Below are 25,719 nucleotides of genomic sequence, written 5' to 3' on the forward strand. Positions count from 1 at the left end.
CCTCATCAGGCTAACGGGTTCTTTTATAGAGGCTGTATTCCGACCGAGCGTTACCTGGGCGTGCTCACCTCTCCACTCTGGCGATCCTTTGGCTCTGCTCTCCTGGGCGGCACCTGTGTCTCCGCAGTAGACACGCTGTGCATTTTAGTCCCCGAGAACCAGAGCTGATTCAGGATGGAGGGTGTATACAAAGGAGGGGAACCGGGGCACAAAGAGAGGAAACGGGTCCCCATTCTTTAACATGCTCCCCCTTCCGGCCTCCTGTTAACACAAAGACAGGCGGCGCTGGCAGATGTCGGAGGGGACGCAAAGAGGTCTTCCACGTCCGGACTTCAGGTCGACGGCGTGGCTGTGCCAGCGCGCCGGCAGCAGCCTCCTGTGGCCTCGGGTCTCTGGCCCTGGCCCATGCTCTTTCCGTGAGTCTCCACCTGCAGCGTCCCAGCCCTGAACGTACTCAGCACCCCCTTCACCCCAGAAGCCTCTCCTACACACCCCGCGGTGTGCCCATAAATCTGTGTCCTCGCAGGATCGCTCAGCTTTCCACCGTCACCGACTCAGCTAAGCCCCTTTAGGACAAGGTTTTGCTTCGCTCATACCTTTGGAATATAATGAACAAGCGGGGCTTCTTTGAATGCCACTACCTCATATGGCTCCAGGAAACCCTGTGCTTTCCCACCATTTGTTGTTACTCAGTAAACCCCTCAGTTCTAGTTGGGGGGTTCAAAACTTGACTAGCAAGATTCTTGCTTTCAAAAACAACTAGCGAATAATTCAGAATTACATTTTAACACAGTAATTTTTCAAGTTACTTTTTAAAAGAAAGTGTAATGAAATGACCATGCTTGAAAAGAAGACTACTGTAGTAGATCTTATCTAAAAATTGCACAGAGGGACTGTTAAATGACCCGGATCCAAAGATGCCTTGAAAGCTTGGATGAAGCACTGGAATCTGATATCAGTACAAACAATGGCTGGGTCTCCAGGTCAATGAAAGGTATTTGAGTTTCAGGAGAGCAAGGAGCTCATGGATCAGTGGTTTACAGGTCACTGTGTGGCACTGCCCAGAAAAGTCTCTGTGGGGCTTCATGCCTGAACAAGGGCTCCTGCAGTGGAGGAGAATGACCAGAAGCACTCAAGGGGAGAGAGCACCAGGAGGAGAAAGGGAAAGACTCCTTCAGGGGCTTTGTGTAGGACAAGGCTGCTCTCATCCTGCTGCTTTCCTGCTCAGAATCACTGGCTTCTCATTGCCTAAAGCAGCATTTCCAAAGTGAATTCCACAGAACAATGGGTTAAACCAGCACTTACCAAACTTTGATGAGCATATCCGTCACCTTGGGATGTTGTTGAATGAAGCTTCTGACTCTGGAGTAAAGACCTAACCCTAACTCTTAGTTGCAGCATGTGGGATCTGTTCATAGTGCCCTGTCCAGGGTCAAACCTGGGCCCCCTGCACTGGGAGTGTGCAGATTTAGCCACTGCATCACCAGGGAAGTCCCTCTGCATTTTCCATCAAGCTTCCAGGTGGTACTGATGCTGCTGGTCTGCAGACCACACTCTGAGTGAGCCAAGGATCAAAACTTATTAAGTTGATCCCTATTTTTTTAAAAAAAGAACTTTGATGTCTTTATTGTGCTCATGTGCACTATAAATCTCCAGGAGGTGTGAACAGAATTCAGCGTTTTTTCATGGAGCACCTCTGGTTTTGGGGGAAGGCTAATCTAAATGATGGAGTCATGTTCTGGCATCCGGGGGAGTGTGATGCTCTCCTACTTGCCCTGTTCTCCATCCTGCAGATTCCAAGCTCCTAACAAAAGGCTTGGAAAGTTGTAAATTCACAATCAGTCCCCAAAGTCTCTCCTGCATCACTCACTCCATGTCTGCATCTCCCCATTTCCTTTCCTGCCTCCTGCTTCCCATCCTCCCGGCTGCTCCTAAGTGCAGTACCTCATAAACTTCAATGTGCACAAGAATTCCCCTACCTTCCGAGCTAGTTAAATGCAGATTCCTTGGCCCCACCTCCAGTGACCCCGATTTCATAAGTCTGGAGTGCAGCCTGTGAATCTGCCTTTCTAACAAGCTCCTGGTGACACTGATGCCACCATTCAAGGACCACACTTGGAGACAGCATCTCAATCAACAGAGGGACCTCCTTTCCCACTCACTATGGAACTTTCCCAAATTTAGGGCACCGGATGATTGTTTACTTTTTCTTGACTGTGTTTTAGTCTCTGTAGATCTGTAAGCCTCTTGAGTGAAGGGACCATGACTTTTTTTCCCCTAGTTGTCTAGTTCAGTACTTTGAATGAACAGAAAACAAAGGCTGGCCTTTTGTGAGTCTGCTGCCGAGGCTGGGCTGAGGAGCATGTCACCCTTCCCTGTTCCAGCCATCCCTTCCTCCCCAGACTGGGGGGACTTCCTTCACAATGATGCAAGCTTTCTGGAAAAAGATAATGGCCTGGCTCATCATCAAACTCATCTCTTGCTTCTGACATCTGTGCTTGTGTTGTCCAGATCCTTGGGCTCGCATAGACCCTGGCACACATATTTTGCTCCTTTGTCCTGGTTACCGGTAACATACATAACATACCAGGATACATAACCTGGTTACCGGTAATTGGTTTTTGTCTTCACACTCACTCCTTCCCTTCAAGTCCTGCAGAATCTCTGTCCCCAGAACATTAGCATTAGGTTTCAGAATGCTCTTATAACCCTAATGCTTGTTTCCACTAATCCAGTGGCATCCACCCATTCAGCCACTAACTCAGAGTCTTCCCTAGCTTTTTTTAAAAGTCATACTTGCTGCTCTGTCTCTCTCTCCTGGCTGACACCATCAAGTGGACTATTACAGTCAGGTTGTCCACCTGACTTTCAAATCCCAACCACTTTCTCCTGCCTTCAACAAGCATACACAAACTTAACTGCATGCATTCAGGTACACACACTGTGGACCTGAAAAAATGAAATTTTTATTTTATTTTAATAAAACCCTGCCTCTTGCTATTTGGAGGTATAGCCTAACCTGGGGACCAGAGGTAGCCATAGTGAAAAATATATAAGGCCCCCGACAGACCCATCCTCTATGCTTAGCACTTCCAGTTATATGCAGATGAACCAGACTTGGAAGATCTTGCAGTCTAGAAGGAGAGTCAAGACTGTTAACAACATAGAATGTGATACATTCCATGAACGAAATATAAATGAAGTGGAGAGAAAATTCAAAAGAAGGAATTTTATGGGTTGAATTGGGGTCTCCAGAAAAATTCACATATTGAAGTTCTCACTCTTCTTACCTTAGAATGTCGCCTTATTTAGAAATACGCTGTCGCAGGTGTCATTTGTTAGGACGGGGTAGTACTGGGGTAGGGTGGCCCAGTCCGTTGTGCCCCATGTCCTTAATAAAGGGGAAATTGGGAGACAGACGTGCACACATGCAGAGCACCATGTGAAGACCAAGGCAGAGACCGGGAGTGATGCTTCCACAGGCCAAGGAATAAGGACCACCAGCACAGCATCAGAAACTAGGGGAGGGGCCTGGAGGGCTCTCACAGCCCTCCTCACAGCCCCAGAAAGAGCTGATCCTGCTCTCAGCAGTATGAGATATGTTTCAGTCATTTAAGCATCTCCATCTGTGTTACTTTGTTAGAGTTTCCCTAGGAAACAGGGAGAGTTCCTGATGCAGGCTAGTAAGGAAGATTTCATCAAACTGGAGGAGGTAGAATCTGAGCTCAGTCTTAAAAGAGAAGGCATTCAAAGAGGAAGGAGCATTAGGAAAAACAGAAGACAGAAAAACACTAAAAGCGCTTGGGAAGCTGACATTACCTTTAGAACCTAGAGGCAGTCGGGGAGCAGGCAGAGGTAATTCATTAGAGATGTCACAGATGAGTATCTTAGGTTTGGAGAAATGTATTTTGAATTGTGACATTATTTCTGTAATTCTGCTTGTCTTACAAATAAAATCTCATTTTTTCATCTAGACCTTAACGTAACTGCTGAACTTTAAACATTTCACTACTGACTTTTGAACTTGAACGTGCACAATTTTACAGCCGCTAAAGGGAACTTATGATATCAGAATCAAAACTTAGGCCTTCAATTTTAAAAATGAGATGGCATCAGAACAGTTTCCCTACTCACATATCCGTGATATTAATAACTTTTAATTCTGTTTTAAGGGCTTGTTGATTCCTAGTGTTCTATGAAATACAATACAAGGAGTCTGGGATAGATTTCAAAAGGCCTAGACTCAGGACTTTCCTGGTCGTCCGGTGGCTGAGACTCCAAACTCATAAGGCAGAGGCCTGGTTCCATTCCTGGACTGAACTAGATCCCGCATGCCACAACTAAAAGAAGATTCCACGTGCCACAATTACTAAAGATCCCATGTGTTGCAACTAAGACCCAGTGCAGCCAAATAATATAAGTAAAAATTTTAAAGTCAATATACAAAGCTGCATTTCTTTTAAAAAAAAGGTCTAAATTCAAGGAAAGAGGTCATTTCAGTATAGACTTTTTAAAGTGGCAAAGCCACTTGTCCCACCCCCCACCGACACACCCACAAGGGCTCACTTGCACGTATAAAAATACAGCAACATCTCCAGCTTTTACCTTTCAGAACTGTGATGAGGGCAAATGAGACGAGATTTTAAAAGATGCTTATGCAGGGAAATATATGTATTTTACTTGACTTCTTCATTTACTCAAGGAGAAGGGTAGGTTACTACCTTCTCTAATATTCCTCCCACTAGTAAATCCTGTTAGCTGCATTCTTACAGAATAGGTTTAGAACAATGGGAATTGCGTACATGTACGGGGTAGAGGGGTGTGTGTACAGAGACACAGCCTTGCTTCTTCTTGTGCCCTTAGCTGGCTTGTTGTTGTTTAGTCGCTCAGTTGTGTCCAACACTTTCACCACCCCACAGACTGTAGCCCGCCAGGCTCCTCTGTCCATGGGATTTCCCAGGCAAGAATACTGGAGTGACTTGCCATTTCCTCCTTCAGGGAATCTTCCTGACCCAGGGATTGAACTAGGTCCTCCTGCACTGGCAGGAAGATTCTTTTATCGCTGTGCGGTTGGGGAATCTCTAGCTCTTAGATGGCAGCAGGGACTCATTCATAACAAAGCCCACTTCAGCCAGGTTTCTCCCTTCATCAGACAGGTTTCCCTTGGTTTTTTTAACTCAGAGATTCAACAGGACAATCGATCAATCCCTCTCAATATCTCTCTCCATGTCTCTCTTCACCCCTCTCTTGCCCTAAGAAACTACCTTTTTACTACATTTTGAAACCTATCAAAGGTTCACAAAGTGAGAATAATACAATGGCCCCATAAAGTTCTGCCACACTTGCTTCAACTACCCACCGATTCCTCTCCCCCTCCCTCCCTCCCACTCCATGGAATTTTAGAGCAAATTCCAGACTTCATGTGCTTTGATATGCATGTCTGAAATACATATGCATATTTTTCTTTGGCCATGCTGCATGGCATGCAGGATCTCAGTGCACCAACTGGGGATAGGACCTCTGCCGTTGGTAGTGAAAGCACAGAGCCCTAACCACTGGACTACCAGCGAATTCCCATGTGCATATTCTATGGGCTTCCCTGTTGGCTCAGCGGTAAAGAATCTGCCTGCCAGTGCAGGAGTCGAGGGTTTGATCCCTGGGTCAGGACTATCAAATGGCAACCCACCCAGTATTCTTGCCTGGAAAATCCCATGGACAGAGGAGCCTGGTGGGTTGCAGTCCATGGGGTCACAAAAGAGTTGGACACAACTTAGTGTCTAAACAACAACATATTCTTCTATGACAAGATGCCACTGTGAAACTTCACAAAATTAATGATAATTTATTAGAGTCATATCATGCCTCCTTTCAATGTTTATAAGCAAGAATAAATGGCAAGATTTTACATAATCTACAACTTAACCAAAAGGATACTTGAGTAAGAAACCAGCTTGGAGTTTTCTGATATAGCATTCTGTTATATAAATGACTTTAGAGGGAAGTATAGATGGACTGTAATTGGAAGACGTGAAGAATATTCTCTCACAGATTTTTTTTTTTCTCCATCTCTCATCACTGTTCTGTGCTTCAGTTCTAGCACCCTCAGAATGATGCTGTTACCTGGCAGGACGCTGACCTAGATTAAAGAAACAGCATCTGTCGGGAAGATCCCCTGGAGAAGGAACAGGCTGTCTATGCCAGTATTCTTGGGCTTCCCTTGTGGCTCAGATGGTACAGAATCCACCTGCAATGCGGGAGACCTGGGTTTGATCCCTGGGTTGGGAAGATCCCCTGGGGAAGGGAAAGGCTACCCACTCCAGCATTCTGGCCTGGAGAGTCCCCATGGACAGTGGAGCCTGGTGGGCTGCAGCCCGTGGGGTCGCAGAGTCAGACACGACTGAGCACGCAATGGGCAGTGGGGGCTTGGGATGGACCAGCAAACACTGTTATATTTAAAACAGGTCATCAGCAAGGACCTAGCGTGCAGCACAAGAAGCTCTGCTTAGCGTTATGTGGCAGCCTGAATGGGAGGGGCGTTGGGGGAGAACGGATACATTCTGATGGCTAAGTCCCTTAGCGGTCCACCCGAAACTATCAGAGCGTTGTTAATCGGCTATACGCCAATACAAAATAAAAAGTATATTAAAAAAGGAAATAGCATCTGTTAATCTCATTAAGTTCATTGAGGCAGGATGGGGCTGGGTGCTGCTGGTAAGTGGAGCAGATAAATATGAGGCATATATACTATTTTTCAGGTTGAAAAGTAATCACAGAGAACCCTTTCTCCTTCAGAGCACGTACTGATGCTTCAGAGCACGTGTGACTCATGGAATTCCTATTAACTCTGACAGGGTGGAGTTAGGTAGGAAAGGCATGCCAGAAACTCACTCCCTAACCTTGGGAGAAAATGCTAGTGTTATGCCTACAGCTCTGGGAAGACATACATATAAATATATGTTCATATCATTTCAATCTTCAATATCTGGTAAACAAGAATTTAGGAAAGAGAGTCTGGTTGATAATTGTCCCAGGAGAAAACAACTCAATTTGTCAGTAAATAACAAAAATATTCATATTACCCAGCTATTCTGCTTTCAGCAACTTAGTCTAAATAAATAAACAAAGATGCAGGCAAAGATGCACTTATAAGGTCATTTGTATCAATATTGTTTATAACCACAAACATTTTAAAAATGTTCAGCAACACAGTTGGTGGAATAAATTACATTATAGCATCATGATAGTATACTTTGTAGCCTTTAAAAAGTACCTAGTAGGAATATAGTGGTTAACATGTAAATATTTTGACATTATATTTAATTTTTAAAAATATGTTATTAAATAGTACAATGAGGATAATTTCTCTTTAACTTAACAGTAATTATATTAGTGCTTACACACCTGCACATACACATAGACACATATGCACAGAGAAACAAGATTACAAAGATATAGAATTAATATAATGCTAATAGTAATTATCTCTTCAAATAGAACATAATTTTTTTGCCTCTAGATTTTTCAACAATGTACATATAAAAATTAGGTAAAAAATTTTTTTCTTTCAAAAATTTTTAACTACCAGATCTGGCAACATGGAAGAATGACCAGAAGTAGAATGCCACATACTATAAACCCAGAGAAATGACACATAAAGGAACACAGAAAGAGGAAACAAGATTCTGAGAAAGAGTGATCTGAAATGCAAGCTGAGACGCACATGAATTGACCATGCTCATGGTTGAAGGCACATAGATATGCTGCTCCCAGGGGACCCAACAGTAGGTACAAAACACCAGGAGCCTGGATTTAATGACACACAAGGACAGGAGATAAAACTTTAGGTTAAGTGGTAAACCACAAATTTTTAAAAAATACATAATATACCTGAACACATGATCCCCACTGATGCACCAGGATTAGCCCCTCAAGAATAGTCTGAAAGATATTATGAAATAAGCATATTTAAAAATTAATTAGAGAGATTTTTTAAAAGAAAGGAATAGAAAATAAAAGAATAAGATACTATGAAAATAGAACAGGAAGGATTGAAAAAAAGATAAAACTTACAGAAATTAAAAATAGTTATTGAAACAGAAAAAATTGATTCTCTTCACCAACAAGTTTAATAGATGAATTAAACAGTAAATTAAGTTCCAAAGTAGAGATTATGAGCGATCTGCAAGCTAGCATTAAGAAAACTGCTGAATACTAAGTAATTCACAGACTGGATAGCAAGGCTCATTTGACCCAGAGGCTGCCAAGAAGAGCCAGCAATTGCTAGTCAGGAACTTGGAGAAGGCGGGGCGAGGAGACCTGAGAAGTCTGTTTCCAAGCCCTGAAAGAGCCCTTACATCTTGTTAGGTAGGTAAAGGAAAGATTAATAAAAACTTACAGGCCTGTGTTTATAAAAAGTTAAATGTATACTTACTCTGTACCCTGACATCATGAAGTCATCATGTTTTCCTGTAATATTAATTTTAAATTGTTTGAGGGACTGTTGATTTGTAACTCTGCTACTGGGAACATGCTTGTAATAGGAGAGTCACAATATTTGCTGTAGAGAATGGATCACTTATTGTCATAACCTTTTTTTTTGTCATGGGCTGTTGATTTTCCCTGCCGGCTTTGGTGATAATTAATTCATTGATTCCACACAACTCACTCTAACTAAACCATAACAAAGGAACAAAGTTAAAGATATTTTCCTCCTTATGAAAATGTATATTTCAAGTGACTAGCAAATTCAGTTTAAAACACACTGCAAAATTCTATCCAATACTGAAAGAAGAAATAATACAATAACTGTAAGACAAATTTGAGAAAAATAAGGCAAGAATAGTTGCCCTCTCATTTATCAAAACTCATTATAAACTTACAGTGATTAGTAAGTGTGTTATTGGTGCAAGGACAGGCAAATAGACCAGTGGGCCATAAAAGATGGAACCAGAAGAAACCCACATTTCTTATGAGAACTTAAGATAATGGAGATGGCATTGCAAACTGATGGGGAAAGGATAAAGTTTTCAATCTACATGAAAAAATAAGACCCCTTCTCTCATCCATATCACACACCATACCCTGGAATACCAAAAAAACTTCCACAATGATCCCAAACCTAATGGAAAAGCAAAACTTTTAAAGATTTATAGATAATCCAATCAAAAAATGGGCATAAGACATAAATAGACATTTCTCCAAAGAAGACCTACAGATGGACAGCAGGCACATGGAAAGATGCTCATCATAGCTAATTATTAGAGAAATGCAAATCAAAACCACAATGAGGTGTCTCTTCACACTGCTCAGAATGGCCAACATCAAAAAGTCTACAGGGGATATCCCAATTCTCCAGTGGTTAGAACTCTGCAGTTTCACTGCTAAGGGTCCAGGTTCAATCCCCAGTTGGGGAACTAAGATCCCACAAGTCACACAACGTGGGGGAAAAAGCTACAAAAAACGAATGCTGGAGAGGATGTGGAGAAAAGGGAACCCTCCTACGCTGTTGGTGGGAATGTAAATTGCAGCCACTATGGAGAATAGTGTGGAGGTGCCTTAAAAAACTAAAAACAGAATTACCATATGATCTAGCAATCCCACTCCTGGGCATATATCTGGAGAAAATTCTAACTAAAAAAGATATATGCAACCCAGTGTCCATAGCAGCACTACTACAACTGCCAGGACATGGAAACAGCCTAAGTGTCCATCAGCAGAGGATGGTTTAAGAAAGGGTAGTATACAGATGCAGGTAGGTATAGATATAGATATGCGATGGATGGTTACTCAGCTATAAAAAAGAATGAAATGATGCTATTTGTAGCAATGTAGATGGACCTAGAGATTATCATACTAAGTAAAGTAAGTCAGAAGGAGAAAGACAAATATCATATCAACTATGGTTTTTCCAGTAGTCTTGTACAGATTTGAGTTGGACCATAAAGAAGGCTGAGCGCCAAAGAATTTATGCTTTCGAACCATGGTGCTAGAGAAGACTCTTGAGAGTCCCTTGGGATGCAAGGAGATCCAACCAGTCCATCCTAAAGGAGATAAGTCCTGAATAGTCACTGGAAGGACTGATGCTGAAGCTGAAGCTCCAATACTTTGTCCACCTGATGCAAAGAGTCGACTCACTGAAAAAGACCCTGCTGCTGGGAAAGATTGAGGGCAAGAGGAGAAGGGAGTGACAGAGGATGAGATGGTTGGACAGCATCATCGACTCAATGGACATGGGTTTGAGCAAATTCCAGGAGAGAGTGAAGGACCGGGAAGCCTGATGTGCTGCAATTCATGGGGTTACAAAGAATTGGACATGACTGAGCGACAATAATAACAACAGCAATGACAACATCACTTATATGACGCATCTAAAAGAAGAAGATACAAATGAACTTCTTAACCAAACAGAAACAGACTCACGAACAGAAAACAAACCTGTGGTGATCAAAGGGGAAGAGGGAGAGATAAATTTGGAATTTGTGATTAACAGATATACACTACTGTATACAAGATAGAGAGACAACAAGGACTTATGGCATATTACAGGGAATTATATTCAACATCAGTAACAACCTGTAATGGAAAAGTCTGAAAATATATATATGTATATTCACATGTATGTATAACTGAATCATTTTGCTGTATACCTGAAACACTATACTTCAATTTAAAATAAAAATTCTTTAAATGATAGACAAAAATATACGATAATATACTTAGGACCTCAAGGTATGGTTGAAGTTCTTAAGACAATAAAAGCAGAAATCATAGAAGAATGGTAAATATGATGGCATTAAAATAACACATATCTGTATAAGAAAACACACTCCCAACCATAGATCAGGAAAAGGTATTCACATAAAGATCGCAAAAATGGGGAAAGGCCATGAGGGGGTTGGGGGAAACAATAGAAAAATGTTGAAATCGTATGAACAAGTAATTTACAAAAGAAGAAATATCAATGGCAAAGAGTTATAATTGCAGAGATAGTCACTGTCAGAGTAGACCCCACTGAATTATCAGTATTCAATAGTTTTGGCTCATAAAAATGCAATTTCATATAGGTAAAACTAGTACAGTGAGAGACAAAATCATTTTAAAAGATACCATTTCAAAACCATCAGGTTGGGACTTCTCGGGTGGTTCAGTGGCTAAGGCTCTGCGCTCCCAATGCGGGGGGCGGGGAGTGGGGGCTGGTTCAACCCCTGGTTGGGGAACTAGATCTCACATGCCACAACTAAAGATCTTGTATGCTGCAGTGAAGATCAAATACTCTGTGGGTCCCAACTAAGACCCGGTGCAGCCAAATAGATATTTAAGAATAAATCAATCAATAAAAATTAAAACCATCAGGTTGGTTATTAGGGTTGACAAAATGATGTGGAAACACGAACTTTTACACAGTTGCAGAAAGAAATATAGATTAGCAGAGTACTTTACAGTATCTAGTAAAATTTAATGTCTACATTCTAAGATCAAGCAATTTCTCTCCCATATCATCTACCTAGATAAATTCTTACATATGCTCACAAGGAGACAAGCTAAGAATATTGTATTAACCAGTTTTACAGAGAAACAGAACGAATAAGGTGCATGTGTATGTAACTATCTATCGATAGGTAAGTAGACAGATAGACACATACATATAATATGCATATAGATATAGATATAAAGAGATTTATTATAAGGAATTGACTCCTGCAAGTATGGAGGCTGAGAAGTCTCAGATAGATGCATACATATAATATGCATATAGATAAAGAGATTTATTATAAGGAATTGACTCCTCCAAGTATGGAGGCTGAGAAGTCTCAGGTAGACGCATACATATAATATGCATATAGATATATATAAAGAGATTTATTATAAGGAATTGACTCCTGCAAGTATGGAGGCTGAGAAGTCCCAAGGACTGCAGCTGTCAAGCCAAAGGCCCAGGAGAGCCGAAGGTGTAAGTTTCAGTTCAAAATCCAGCAGGCTCAATAACCAAGAAAAAATGTTATTTCGGTCTGAGTTCAAAGGCCAGAAAAGACCAAAGTCTCAAGCAATCAGGCAAGAATTCCCTCCAGCCTTCTGTCCTATTCAGGACTGGATGGGGTCCACCTGCATTAGGGAGGGCCAACTGCTCTATGCAGTCTACAGATTCAAATGTCAATTTCATCCAAAAAATATCCTCACAGACATACCCAGAATCATGTGTGATGAAACGTCGGGACATTTCTTAGCCCAGTCAGCTTGACACATAAAATTAATCATCACAGGTACTCACTACTCTATTACAAATATTATTTGCAATACCAAAGAACTGAAAACAATCTCCTTGTCTGTTCATCCCACAAGTATTCACTAAATACCCATTATGTGTACCCATGGCTTGTTCAGTATGTCTGGGATACACCAGGGAGTGCAAACATTCCTCTCCCTGGAGAGCTTGCATATTAGTTAAATGAGACAAATAGCAAGCGTAACACTTTGGTTGGTCACATATTACCAGTGTAAGAAGGGAATGGTACCTTCCATAGCGTCAAGGACACTGTGCACAGTGTGTTCCACGTAGAGGCCACCCTCTGAAAGTGCACTGGGAGTAGGTTGCAAATGGCGATTTAAATTAGGTCGTGGTAGGCCTTAAAGTTCAACATTCAGAAAACTAAGATCATGGCATCTGGTCCCATTACTTCATGGGAAACAGATGGGGAAACAGTGGAAACAGTGACAGACTTTATTTTTGGGGGCTCCAAAATCACTGCCGATGGTGACTTCAGCCATGAAATTAAAACACGCTTACTCCTTGGAAGGTAAGTTGTGACCAACCTAGATAGCATATTAAAAAGCAGAGACATTACTTTGCCAACAAAGTTCCGTCTAGTCAAGGCTATGGTTTTTCCAGTGGTCATGTACGGATGTGAGAGTTGGACTATAAAGAAAGCTGAGCGCTGAAGAATGGATGCTTTTGAAGTGTGGTGTTGGACAAGACTCTTGAGAGTCCCTTGGACTGCAAGGAGATCCAACCAGTCCATCCTAAAGGAGATCAGTCCTGGGTGTTCATTGGAAGGACTGATGCTGAAGCTGAAACTCCAATACTCTGGCCACCTCATGTGAAGAGCTGACTCATTGGAAAAAACCCTGATGCTGGAAGGGACTGAGAGCAGGAGGAGAAGGGGACAACAGAGGATGAGATGGTTGGATGGCATCACTGACTCAATGGACATGAGTTTGAGTAAACTCTGGGAGTTGGTGATGGACAGGGAGGCCTGCGTGCTGCGATTCATGGGGTTGCAAAGAGCTGGACACAACTGGGCAACTGAACTGACTGACTGAGGCCTTATTTGGAAGGTGGCCTGTTAGCACAAACTTAAAAGTGATGAGAAAATAGTGCACAGATATCTGAATAAAAAAAAGAGACAAGAAGAAACAGACCTTGTTAAAAAAACAAACAAGCTGGAGGCCAGTGAGGCTGCAGTGCAGTAAGTCAAAGGGAGTGTGTGTGTGTGTGTGTGTGTGTGTGTGTGTGTGTACACGCGTGCAGTCGTCTGACTTTTGCAACCTTATAGACCATAGCCCACCAGGCTCCTCCGTGCATGGGATTTCCCAGGCAAAAATACTGGAGTGGGTTGCCATTTCCTCCTCCAGAGGATCTTCCCAACCCAGGGATCAAACCCGAATCTCCTGCATCTCTTGCATTGGCAAGCAGATTCTCTACCACTAAGCAGCCCCGGGGGAAGCCCGGAGGGAGAATATTAGGCTAAAATAAGAGGAGGCAGGCAGATGGTGTAGAGCTGGGGTCTCCAACCTCTGGGATCTAATGCCTGATGAACTGAGGTGAAGCCGATGCAATAATAATAATAGAAATAAAGTTCAGAATAAATGTAATGAACTTGAATCATCCCCAAACCGTCCTCCCCACTCCCCAGATCTGTGAAAAAACTGCCTTCCTCAAAACAAGTCCCTGGTGCCAAAAAGGTTGAGGACCTCTAGTGCAGAGTCTTGTGGGCCATCTCAAGGGCTTGGGCATTTTAGTCTGAATGAAACAGTAGCCACTGCAAGGATTTAAATAGAGAGGCAAGCTGACCTGACTGCAGGTTAACAGACCTCTCTGCCTACTCGGGAGGGGGCAAGGATGGAAGCAGGAAGCTACTGCAGTAACCCAAGTGAAAGGTGGTGACGACTTGGACCACGATGATAAAAGATGTTGGGTATATTTTAAATATAGAGCCTACAGAATTCCTGACAGATTAAATATGGAATGTGAGCCAAAGTGAGGAACCGAGATGATTATCATCGTGCCTGATCGTTTGCAAGGATGAAGTCGCCATCAACTGAGAAAAAGCAGGTAACAGATGGAGAAGGTTTGACGGGAGAAACAAGCTAAGTTCTGGACCTGTTAACTTGGATAAATGCGTTAGACACTCAAGTGGAGATTTTGAATTGGGAATTGCCATGTATAACTGGGGAGGCTTCCCAAGTGGCACAGTGGGTAGAGAATCCGCCTGCCAATGCAGGAGATGTGGGTTCAATCCCTGGGTTGGGAAGATCCTCTGGAAAAGGAATGGCAACCCATTCCAGTATCCTTGCCTGAAAAATCCCATGGACAGAGGAGCCTGGGAGCCTACAGTCCATGGGGTCACAGAGTTGAACAGTCTGCCTGAGAACACACATGTACATCTAGAGTTCAGAAGAGATGCCGACATAGAGATATGAACCTGTCAGCATGGAGATAGTATATACATCCATGAGACAGCATAAAACCATTAAGGGGGTGAATGTAATTAGAGAAGACATTCAAGACTTGAGCCTCAGGTCCTCCAAGGTGAGGTCAAGATGCTAAGAAGGAATCAACAAAGGAGGCTGAGAAGCAGCCAGAGAAACAGGAGGAAGACCAAGAATGGGGTGTCTGGAAGTAAGTGGAAAACAGAGTCCAAGGAGAAGGTCCTGGACAGGTCCATCACCACCTGTCAAATGCTGCTGCAGGCTGGGTAAGACGGACAGTTGTACATTAAACTAAACAAAACAGAAGACATGTGCAAGGAGGGATGGGAGGGAGGCTCAAGAGGGAGCAGATATATGTACACTTAGAGCTGACTCACATTGTACAGTAGGCATACAACACGTTGTACATGTTGTGTACCAACATTGTAAAGCAATTATCTTCCAATTAAAAATACATTTTTAAAGAAAGAAAAAAAAAACCCAACATTTGGAAAAGAGCTGAAGTTCAGGTGAATTGTTGGGGACAAGTTGGAGTGGATCCCAGAGAGAATGGGAGAAGAATTAGATTCAGAAAGTATACACATCTCTTTCAGGAAGTTTTAAAGATATGTTTGTTGATGGGAAATCCCAATAGAAAGGGAATAAAATCGATCATTCAGGGAGGAGCGAGGCGAGACCTGCTGGCGTAGCCACTGACAGATGACAGCAGACCCAGACACAAGCGGAGAGGCTGGCCTTAGAGAAAACGCAGATGGTAGGAGGCAGGGAGGCGGAGGAGGTGGAGTCAATGCTGGTTGTAAGTATGATGAGATTGTGGAAATTCTCCTCTGTCGTCTTCAGTCTTCCCAGCCCTTGGCCAAGTGGGAGGCTGAGGAGGTGATTCAGGAGGAAACAGTGTGGAACGTCATTGATGAGAGAGGAAGAATGAATGGACTGAGGAAACAGTGTGACCGCGGGGCAGCATGAGACCAACATGATATTCATGGTCGTAAAGTGAGACCAGCCAGTGTGGTTATCTGCTTTTCCTGTATTTTCTTCAGCACCACAGGGGCACGTGTAAAGGAGTTAAAGAGATGGACTTAATCTGGGATTTAGTTTCGCCAATAGGTATAATGAAGTAAGAGAAAGCAGCAGAGCTGAAGGTGTGTGCAACAGAAAGGGAATTATTAGCAAAGACATTGAAGCTGGGAGATAAAGGGAAAGAGGCTGCTGCTGCTAAGTCACTTCAGTCGTGTCTGACTCTGTGACCCCGTCCCTGGGATTCTTCAGGCAAGAACACTGGAGTGGGTTGCCATTTCCGTCTCCAATGCATGAAAGTGAAAAGTGAAAGTGAAGCCGCTCAGTCGTGTCTGACTCTTAGCAACCCCAAGGACTGCAGCCCACCAGGCTCCTCCATCCATGGGATTCTCCAGGCAAGAGTACTGGAGTGGGGTGCCACTGCCTTCTCCAATGAGCAGTGGAAAGGTCAATGAATTGAAGGGTCCAGTGGGGTCTAACAACTGTTAGAGTTGGGATACCAGAAAGCAGTTAACTGATCTTTCAACATGATAGTAAACAGGACTTCCCTGGTGGGCCAGTATATTAGAAGTTATCTTCATGTATCTTGAAACTGCCATTGAATTAAAATGGGTCTGATATAGAAAGAATGAGCATAAACCAGGAGCTAAACAAATAAACCTAAATTAATAAGCTAAATTAATAAACCAGGAGGGTGGTCTGGGGTACAGCTATAGTCTAGGGGAAATGGATAAACTGGTTAAGCCCTAAAAGTAAGACACTATGTAGCAGCTAATATGAATTAACTGGAATTTACATATATCCATGTGAGTAAATTTCAAAATTTTAAATATTAAATGAAATTAAATGAAAAATACTAAATGAAAAAAATCTAGTTGCAAAAAGATTTGTATACTGACAGTATTAACAAAATTTTAAAATGCAAACAATACAGAAGTTGTTTGTGGATTAATACATAAGCAGTAAAAACAGAAAATAAGTATCAGAAGAGTATGTATTCCAATCTCGTGGTTGGTAACTGCTTCTGGGGTTGATGGAGGTGGGGTGAAACTCTGTAACATCTTAATTCTTTGGAAATAAGTCTGGAGCAAATGTGGTTTTAAAAAGTTTTAAAGAATTTCTCTATCCATGGGATTCTCCAGGCGAGAATACTGGAGTGGGTTGCTATGCCCTCCTCCAGGAGATCTTCCTGACCCAGGGATTGAACCCGGGTCTCACTGTGTCTCCTGCATTGGCAGGCAGGTTCTTTATCACTAGCGCCACCTGGGAAGCCTTTCTCTGGTCTACTTGCCCCAAGTCACATCTTTTTAAATCTCAAATCTTCCTAACAGACAACAAAGTTAATAAAAATAAAAAACAATAATAATTCCAGTATTATCCTTGGTTTCAAGCTCTTTACATCACAGACAGCCTACGAATGTGCCACCAATTTTTCTCCCTTGCTCACCCATTCATGTGTGAAAGGAGGGCAGCTAACAATCACCCTTGTCATTTTGTGTGCATTCTTCTAGAAATAATCTGCATGTTAACAAAGACATATTAATTTTACCTTTTCACAGTAGTGGCATATCTACATTTTTCTAGTTTCAGTTAAAATAAAATGAATATCTTTCCATAACAGAATATGCAGACCTGCCTCATTGTCTTCAATGGCTTTATAGCATCTAATCATATGGTTGCACCATAACTGATTTAATTTGTCCTTCATGGAAGGACACTCACATTTCAAACTTTTCAGTATTTCAAAACAATGCTATAATAAGTATGTTTTGAACATGTAATTCACGAATGTATGAATAAACTTGATAGGTATTACCAAAATACCCCTTGTTGAGATCAATGTCAATTTCACAGCACGCATGCTAAGTCGCTTCAGTCGTGTCCGACTCTGCAACTCCACGGACTTACAGCCCTCCAGGCGTCTCTGTCTGTGGGATTCTCCAGGCAAGAATACTGGAGTGGGTTGCCATTCCCTTCTCCAGGCGATATCTTCCTGACCCAGGAACTGAATCCACGTCTCCTATGACTCCTGCATTGGCAGGCAGGTTCTTTACCACTAGCACCACCTGGGAATCACCAGTTTCATAGATTAATGCCAATTTCCATTTTTTACTGCAGTGTGGAAGCCAACTTCCCCATCAACATACTGCTACCAGTCTTCCACTCTTCATCCAGCTGAAAGTGAAAAGGGACAACTTGTAGTTTTAACTTGCATTTCTCTTGCAAGAGAGAAATGGCACCTCTTTTCATGCTTGTTCCCTGGTAGTCAGCATTCAGTCAGGAAAACAGAAAGCACTCAAGGTATCACACAGGACAGGATTTAACACAGGTGCTTCCAAAACCTTGGAAGGGCCGGGTGAAAGGAAGTTCAGGGAAAGCTGCCAGTGAATTCAGGAAATCAAGAAGTCACAGGAACTGCAGGAAACCACAGCTGATGAGCTCAGCTGCTGGCAGCACTGAAGCAGGTGATCAGGAGAGTGCAGAAGCTCCTGCAAAACCTCACGTAAGCCCTCTGAGCAAGCACGGCTCTCTGCCTCCGACGCTGCAGAGCAATTATGGCTTCTGTTTCTCTGGTTCTTCAAATATTACATGTACCTCTCACTGGGAGATGGCAAATAAACCCTCTTACCAAGGGAATCAAGGACGTGTGGCTTCTAGGCTTCCAGCTCCAACAGTACAGTGAGAATTCAGAAGGCAGCCCTGGTGCCAAGAGTGCGTGTGTGCGCCCTCAGTCATGTCCGACTCTTCGCAACCCCATGGACTACAGCCCACCAGACTCCTCTGTCCAAGCAGTTTTCCAGGCAAGAATACCGGGTTGCCATTTTCTACTCCAGGGGAGCTTCATGACTCAGGAACTGAAGCCGTGTCTCTTGCATCTCCTGCACTGGCAAGCGGATTCTTCACCACTGCACTGCCTGGGAGGACCCTAGTACCAAGTAGCAATAGGCAATGCCCAGCATGGTCCACTCCTCTCATTTGCAGCACTCACACCCTTCTAGCTAGCTTGGAACCTCCAAACCACTTCATGCTTCCATCCAATGTAATGCAATGATCCTTCATGCAACCAAAGTGGTTCACTTTCTTCCTAGGAGGGGACAGAGGAAGTCCCATCAGTCTCTACCCATCTCTGGTCTCCGTTCCTCTCTTAGTTCAATACGACTTGTTTCTCCAACTGCTCCCAAGGTGAGAGCTGATATTTATAATTTTCTTCTTCTACGCCTCGTTCTATGTTCCCTATGCCTTCAGTCAGAACCTCAGTTAATTGAGATGCTTTCCCTGGAGGGTGCCTCAAATCGTGATTGCTAAAGATCAGTGCCATTAGGATTCTGCCTCTTTGATGTTGCCAAAGCCTTCTGTCCGTTCTCCCTCCACACAGGGACGTTCTAAGAGGTGTTCAAGCTACTGTGGTGTGTGTGTGCGTGCACGCTCACATGTGCACTTGTGGGCACTATCAGGTAGATAAGCAGTTTTGGAGGCTTTTATTTGTGTTGTGTATTTGGAAGAAAGTTCTGCAGTTTGAGTTCTTATACTTCCTAGATGCTGTTCCGTCATGTTTCTTAAGCAAGACTTGGGATTCGGCATGTGTAATTGCTTATACTATTCAAAAGAGATGGGTTACAAACAGGATTTTCTTCCCAAATTGTAGAACAGTAAAAAAAAGTACTTTTGATGGCAAAGGCACAACAACAAAAGCAAGAACACTTACAGCTGATTTGCATTGTTGTCCAGCAGAAATCAACATAATGTAATTATCATCCAATTAAAAATTTTAAAAAGCAAAAACAATTAAGTGGGACTACATCAAACTAAGAAGCTTCTGCTCATCAAAAGAAACAATCAAACCATCAACAAAATGAAAAAGCAATCTACTGAATGGGAGAAAATATTTGCAAGTCATATAACCAAAAAGGGTTAATATTCAAAATATATAAAGAATTCATACAACTCAATAACAAGAAAACTACTGATATAACAAACACTAAAAATGAGCTGAGGAATTGGACAGTTTTCCAAAGAAGACAAACAAATGGCAACAGATACTTGAAAGGATGCTCAACATCATTAATGAACAGGGAGATGCAAATCAAAACCACAATATTACCTCATGCCCATTAGAAAATGCTATTATCAGAAAGACAAGAGATAACAAGTGTTGGAAAAATAACAGAACCCTAGTGCTTTGTTGGTGGGAATGCAAATTGGTGCAGCTATTATAATAGAAAGCAGTATGCAGTTTCATGAAAAAATTAAACATAGAATTATATGAATTCATCAAAAGAATTCATCTAAAAGAACATTTGAATGCTGAGCAAACTTCACAAAACAACTTCTGATCGCTAGCAGAGGACATCAGGCGCCCAGAAAAGCAGCCCATCATCTTCGAAAGGAGGTAGGACAAAATAAAAATTCAATTCACCATAGATATGTGGATTTCTTTCTAGAATTTGAATTTTATTTCATTGATCTATGTATCTATTCTTACACCAATGCTACACTATCTTGATTATTGTACCTTTGTCTTAAGGTTCAAAATTTAACAAATGTGAATCCTTCAAATTTGTTGTTTCAAAGATTTTGTTGTCTATCCTGTGTCCTTTGAATTTTCAAATGAATTTTAGGATCAGATTCTCCATTTCTGAAAAGTGAAGTTACAATTTTGATAAGGACTGCATTGAGCCTACAGATCAATTTGCAGAGTATTGCTATCTTAACAATATTAAGTCTACAATTCCATGAGCACAGGGTACCTTTTTCTTCTGCAACATTTTATAGCTTTCAGTGTACAATCTGCAGTTAGGGTCAATTTATTTCTACATATTTTATTCTTTGTAACACCATGCGGTCACAAAGAATCAGACACAACTTAGTGACTAAACAACAACAAAAAATGCTATTGTAAATGCAATTATTGTCTTTTCAGATTTCTAATTGCTAGTGTATATAAATACAACTGATTTTTATATACTGATTTTGTACCCTTCAACCTTGCATCCTTCAACCTTGCTTAATTTGTTAATTAGTCCTAACGGTCAGAGGGGTTTCAAGGATTCTTTATAGAGGTTTTCTACATATATCATCATGTTATCTCCAAATTGAGATCGTTTTACCTCTTTCTTTACAATCTGCCCTTTCTTTTTCTTGCTTAATTGCCTTAGCTAGACCCTCCAGGACAGTGTTGGACATGCTTGCTTTGTTCCTTGTCTTAAGAGGGAAAAGGTTCAGTTCTTTCACCATTACAATGTTGTGTGCTTTACAGATGCCCTTTATCAGGAGCTTCCCTGGTGGCTCAGATGGCAGAGTCCGCTTGCAAGGTAGGAGACCTGGGCTTGATCCCTGGGTTGGGAAGATCCCCTGGAGAAGGGAATGGCAACCCACTCTAGTGGGAGAATCCCAAGGACAGAGGAGATTGGCAGGCTACGTATAGTTCATGGGGTCGCAAAGAGTTCGACGTGACTGAGCATCCATGCGTGCATTTACCAGGATGAGAAATTTCCCTTCTATTCTGAGTTTGTTGAGTACTTTTGTCATGAAAGGGTGTTAGGTTTTGTTAAATGTTTTTCCTGTTTCTACTGATAGGCATCATGTTTTTTTCCTCTTCAAGCTATTAATATGGTTTATTGATTTTCATGTTGAACCAACCTTGCATTCCTGAGATGGAATTCCACAGTGTTGGTCATGGTACACAACCATGGTGCTGGGTCTAGTTTGGTTTATAGTGTTGTTCAAGTCCTCTCTTTCCTTAATGATCTGTCTTGTCTCCCCATCCATTATAGGAAGCTGGGTATTAAATTACCCAACTATTACTGCTGAACTGTATATTTCTACCTTCAATTATCTCAGATTTTGCTTCATGTATTTTGGGACTCTGTTGTTTTCATATATATTTGTGACTGCTATATATTCCCAATGGATTGAGCCTTTTACCATTCCATGTTGTTCTTTGTCTCTAGCCAAAAAAAGTGTTGAAGTCTATTTGTTTAGCTCTCTTGGTTACTGTTTGCATGGATGTCTTTTCCCATTCTTTTAATCTATTTGTGTGTCTCAATCTAAAGTGAGTCTTTTGTAGTTAGCAAAGAGTTTGGATTAAGTTTTTTAATCCATTTCACCAATCTCTCATTTAAATAACACCTTTCTTTGAGGCACCTTCAAAAAGCCCTAGGGTTCTGCAATCTTTATTATGGAAAAAAACACTGATTTAATACATGCAGCATTTACTTATGAAAGATATAACCCAATTTTATTTTAGAATTTTTCAGGAACTTGCCACGTTACCTAGAACCAGCTTCTTTTTATAATAAAGATGAAAAACATTATCACAGGTGACGGTATCAGAGCAACCATTTTAAAACTGAGAGACATTAAGGATATATTTAGAGACCCTCTACCATCCAGGTCTAACACCTACTGTATTAGTATAACATGTAATGTAGAAATGCATCAACAGCCATGGCACGAATCCACCTGCAGCAGATAGTGCCGACTATGAACCCAAAGGCCATTTCCCCTTCCCCTATGATGGTAACACCCTAATTCAGTTTCTTGTGTTCACTCTTCTCTCAGATAATGGACACTTTGATACATTAAGGTGATCTCATCTTCCTTTCCACTAGCTGGTTTAAAGGGATAGGAAAGTTACCCAGTTTTGGTCAATGAGAGGTGAAAGGATGTCTTTCCTGAAACTCTCACTATCTCTGGACCCATTTTAAGAAATCATAAATCTCTATATTAAGCGAGTCTATACCAAATTTCCTGTTAAGGCTAAAAATTCTTAACAGTTTGATGAAGTATTTCTCAACTGATAAAAAAATAAGCTAAACTATTATATTTTAATATTTTATTCAAAGAGTTCAGTTTTAAACATCTATAAGATATTCATCAACTTCAAGTGGCAAAAGAAACAAAAATATGTAATAAACTATTTCAGTTGTATCTCTGAATAGGGAAACCAAAAATACATATTACCACCAGAATAAACAACAAACAAACCTAGTCTATTAGGCATGTATATATTTTATTTTCCTTTAGGTGATAATTTTTGGAAAATTACACTTTCCAAGAATAAGCCCTTGCAAACAGAGCTGCTAATTTTTCCAAAAATAAAATCCAATATCTAGACTCTCAAAACTCACAAAACCAAAAGAAAAGGTCTAGTTGTCAGCCAACAGGGCCATGCTCAAGTCAGTTTCACACCACAGGGAATAATCTATAACTAATTTTAGTAGGCAAATTCCAATTCTAAATATTACTAGTGAGGCTACTTCTATTACTAGTGATACTACTTGTTATTCCCAACTGTGTTGACAATTGTCTTATTGCTGAATTGTATGTGATAAAATCTTCTTTGGCAACTTTTTATGTATCAATTAACACAACTGGACAACTGTAAAGATTTGGGTTAACTTAATATTTCAAAGATTTCAAAACTTCATTATAATTATTTAGATGTAATTTCGTATAGATGTTAGAATAGGAAATCCTCCAAACATGCCTAATGAAATATAATAACAAGAAAAATTACTAAATAATCACTAGCTTTTCAGTTGTGTGTGCAATTATATAATTCAACTCAAACATTAGTGACAATATTACAATGTTAGTGCCAATTCTCTATCAGGCTTTCTGTGATAAAGGACAAAAATTAAATGTGTAAACTAACATCTTGGTACCTGTCAATTTTTCTGGAAGGCTGCTTCATATGGATTCAAAACGACCCAAAATTAGCCAGAATACAGTATGAATTCTCACTACAATTCCTCATAGAATTAAAGCACATTAATAATAATTTTAATTCTTATTCTATGGAATAAGCCTATTTTGGAGGCTTGGCACAATATTACCAAGAAATTTAAACAAGAAACTCAAGTCCAGATGTGTAACTAACAAATCTTTCTATATATTAAAAAAATCACCAACTTAAACTATAAATGTCTTCCACTAAATATCACCACTCCAAAATTCACACAAAGTAAATTGAAACAGGTATGGCAGAAAGTGCACTCTGAAGCATGTTCACATTTAACAAAGATAAATGATGAAGTTTAGCCAGCAAAAATTCAAATAGGCATATATGCAAACATCTGTATGCAAATTTTCACGAGTAAGATATAAGAAATGATTCATTTTGGTAATTTTATGTACAGCCTGTATACAATTTAAAACAAGTACAACTGAAAACATTTCTAAAGCCACAATAAAGTCAAATGATATACTAAATAACAGTCTTACAAATTGGTCTCTCTTAGGAGTTCTTAAGAGAAAAACAACGGATTAAAACATTATCCTAAGAAATGCCCTCCTCTTGATCAATCATTTCTGTCTTAACTGAAAAGACATCTGCCAGCATATGTTTTGGAATTTCTGAACCTCTGACTTTCAAGGCATAACAAGCATTCTCCACTTTGGCCAGACTTTGTTTCAAAGTATACAGCTTCTTTGAAACCTCATAAGGTCCAGTATTGCCAATGAATGAAAACCCATCATAAACCTGACGTAAAAACTGGCTCACTTCAAAGGGAGTGTCTATGTCCCCGTTCCCGACACTGTTAATACACATTCGCATCAACTCTCCAGTTAAATCAGCCACTCCCAGGAGGTAATCAACAGGCGTGATTTTCAGTCTCCAAGTACCGCACTGCTTATCCTGTGCATCAGAGGAAGGCTGGTAAAAAAGAAAATAAACACACACACACACAAAGAAAATACACTGTGAAAAAGAGTGACTATGTATACATATAAGGTACAAAATCAACAGCAAGTTAATCATACTAATCTTCTCTAAATAAAATGATCCATTTTGTTAAATGACCATTCAAGATGTTACGAGAAGACCTCATGCCCTCAGCAAGGAGTTGAATTTACAACTTCAAGATAATTCTGAAATCTAATATTGTATCATTATAAAATCAATCATTTCCAACTTCACTTGACATATAAAATAAAGATATTCTTAAGGCCTAATGACTTCATCACATGACAATGACTTACATATTTAAATGGCAAATCATAAAGCCCTCCAGGTTTATGATCCAGTCATGATTTTCTCAGTCACTCAGTCCCTTTCTGGCCTCTCCTCTGTCCCCACTCAGCACTGACCATCATGATTTAACACTCTCTTGCTATATCCTCCTCAGTTTCTTGAGACTCCTATTTTTCTACTGCACTTGCCCAGCAAAAACACACCTTGAATCAGTATTAAAACTATTCTTGTTAGTGCTTTATTCAAGTACTGAGTACCACTAGGCTAAAAAATAATGATGATCACAACTGTATAGTTTGTACCACTACAAATTACTCACCAATCCTTTCACTTATTTCTTAGATGGTTCTCGCCCGTCTCTTTGAACACTATTTCAAACCTTCACTACTTTTCTCCTCAGCCCCTTACTCAATCCCAAACCTCTTCACTCTCAGTAAACAATCTTGCCTACTTTCACTGGCCTGGTTATTTGCCAGATCACGTGGCATAAGCTCTCTCAATTACCTTATCCCTAAAAACAAAATAAAACAAAACAAAAAAACTTAATTTATGTCCACAGCCATCTTTACCTTCTATCCTTCAGTCTCAGATGATGAGTTGTCCCTCCTCTTGTTTGAGGTTAACTCTTCCAAATGACCTTGACCCATCTCCTCCCACCTCTTCCAGGACCTTGCTTCATAAGGTGTATGCCCTTGGGCAAGTTATTTCATCTCTCTAAACCTCAGTTTCCTCATCTGTAAAATGGGATAACAGTACCTACCTCAGAGGTTTATTTTTAAGGATGAGATAACATTTACCAAGTTCTTGGCATAATGCCCAACACAAAGTAAATACTCAATAAATGTTAGCTGCTATCACCATTACCGTCACCACATCAATCTCCTCTCTCCACATCAACTTCTCTCTAATGGATTCTTTCTGAAAGAGGCGATGTCTGAACTGTTATTAAAAGTCTGATGAGACTTAGGTGGGCTGGAATTACACTGAAGGACATTTCAGGCACAGGGAACTGCAAGAGC

The 25,719-nt window shown here is 40.9% G+C and overlaps 1 protein-coding gene across 1 annotated transcript in view; it reads right to left on the minus strand.

The window, feature by feature from the left end:
* Positions 1–22,543: 22,543 nt before the first annotated feature.
* TSNAX (translin associated factor X) overlaps positions 22,544–25,719 on the minus strand; it is a 37,273-nt gene continuing 34,097 nt past the window's right edge. The window contains exon 6 of the mRNA XM_065922310.1: positions 22,544–24,382. Coding sequence (XP_065778382.1) covers positions 24,005–24,382 — 378 coding nt within the window. The 3' untranslated portion in view covers positions 22,544–24,004. The remainder of the gene's footprint in view (positions 24,383–25,719) is intronic.

The sequence above is a fragment of the Muntiacus reevesi genome, chromosome 2 (genome assembly GCF_963930625.1).
Source record: "Muntiacus reevesi chromosome 2, mMunRee1.1, whole genome shotgun sequence".
NCBI lineage: Eukaryota > Metazoa > Chordata > Mammalia > Artiodactyla > Cervidae > Muntiacus > Muntiacus reevesi.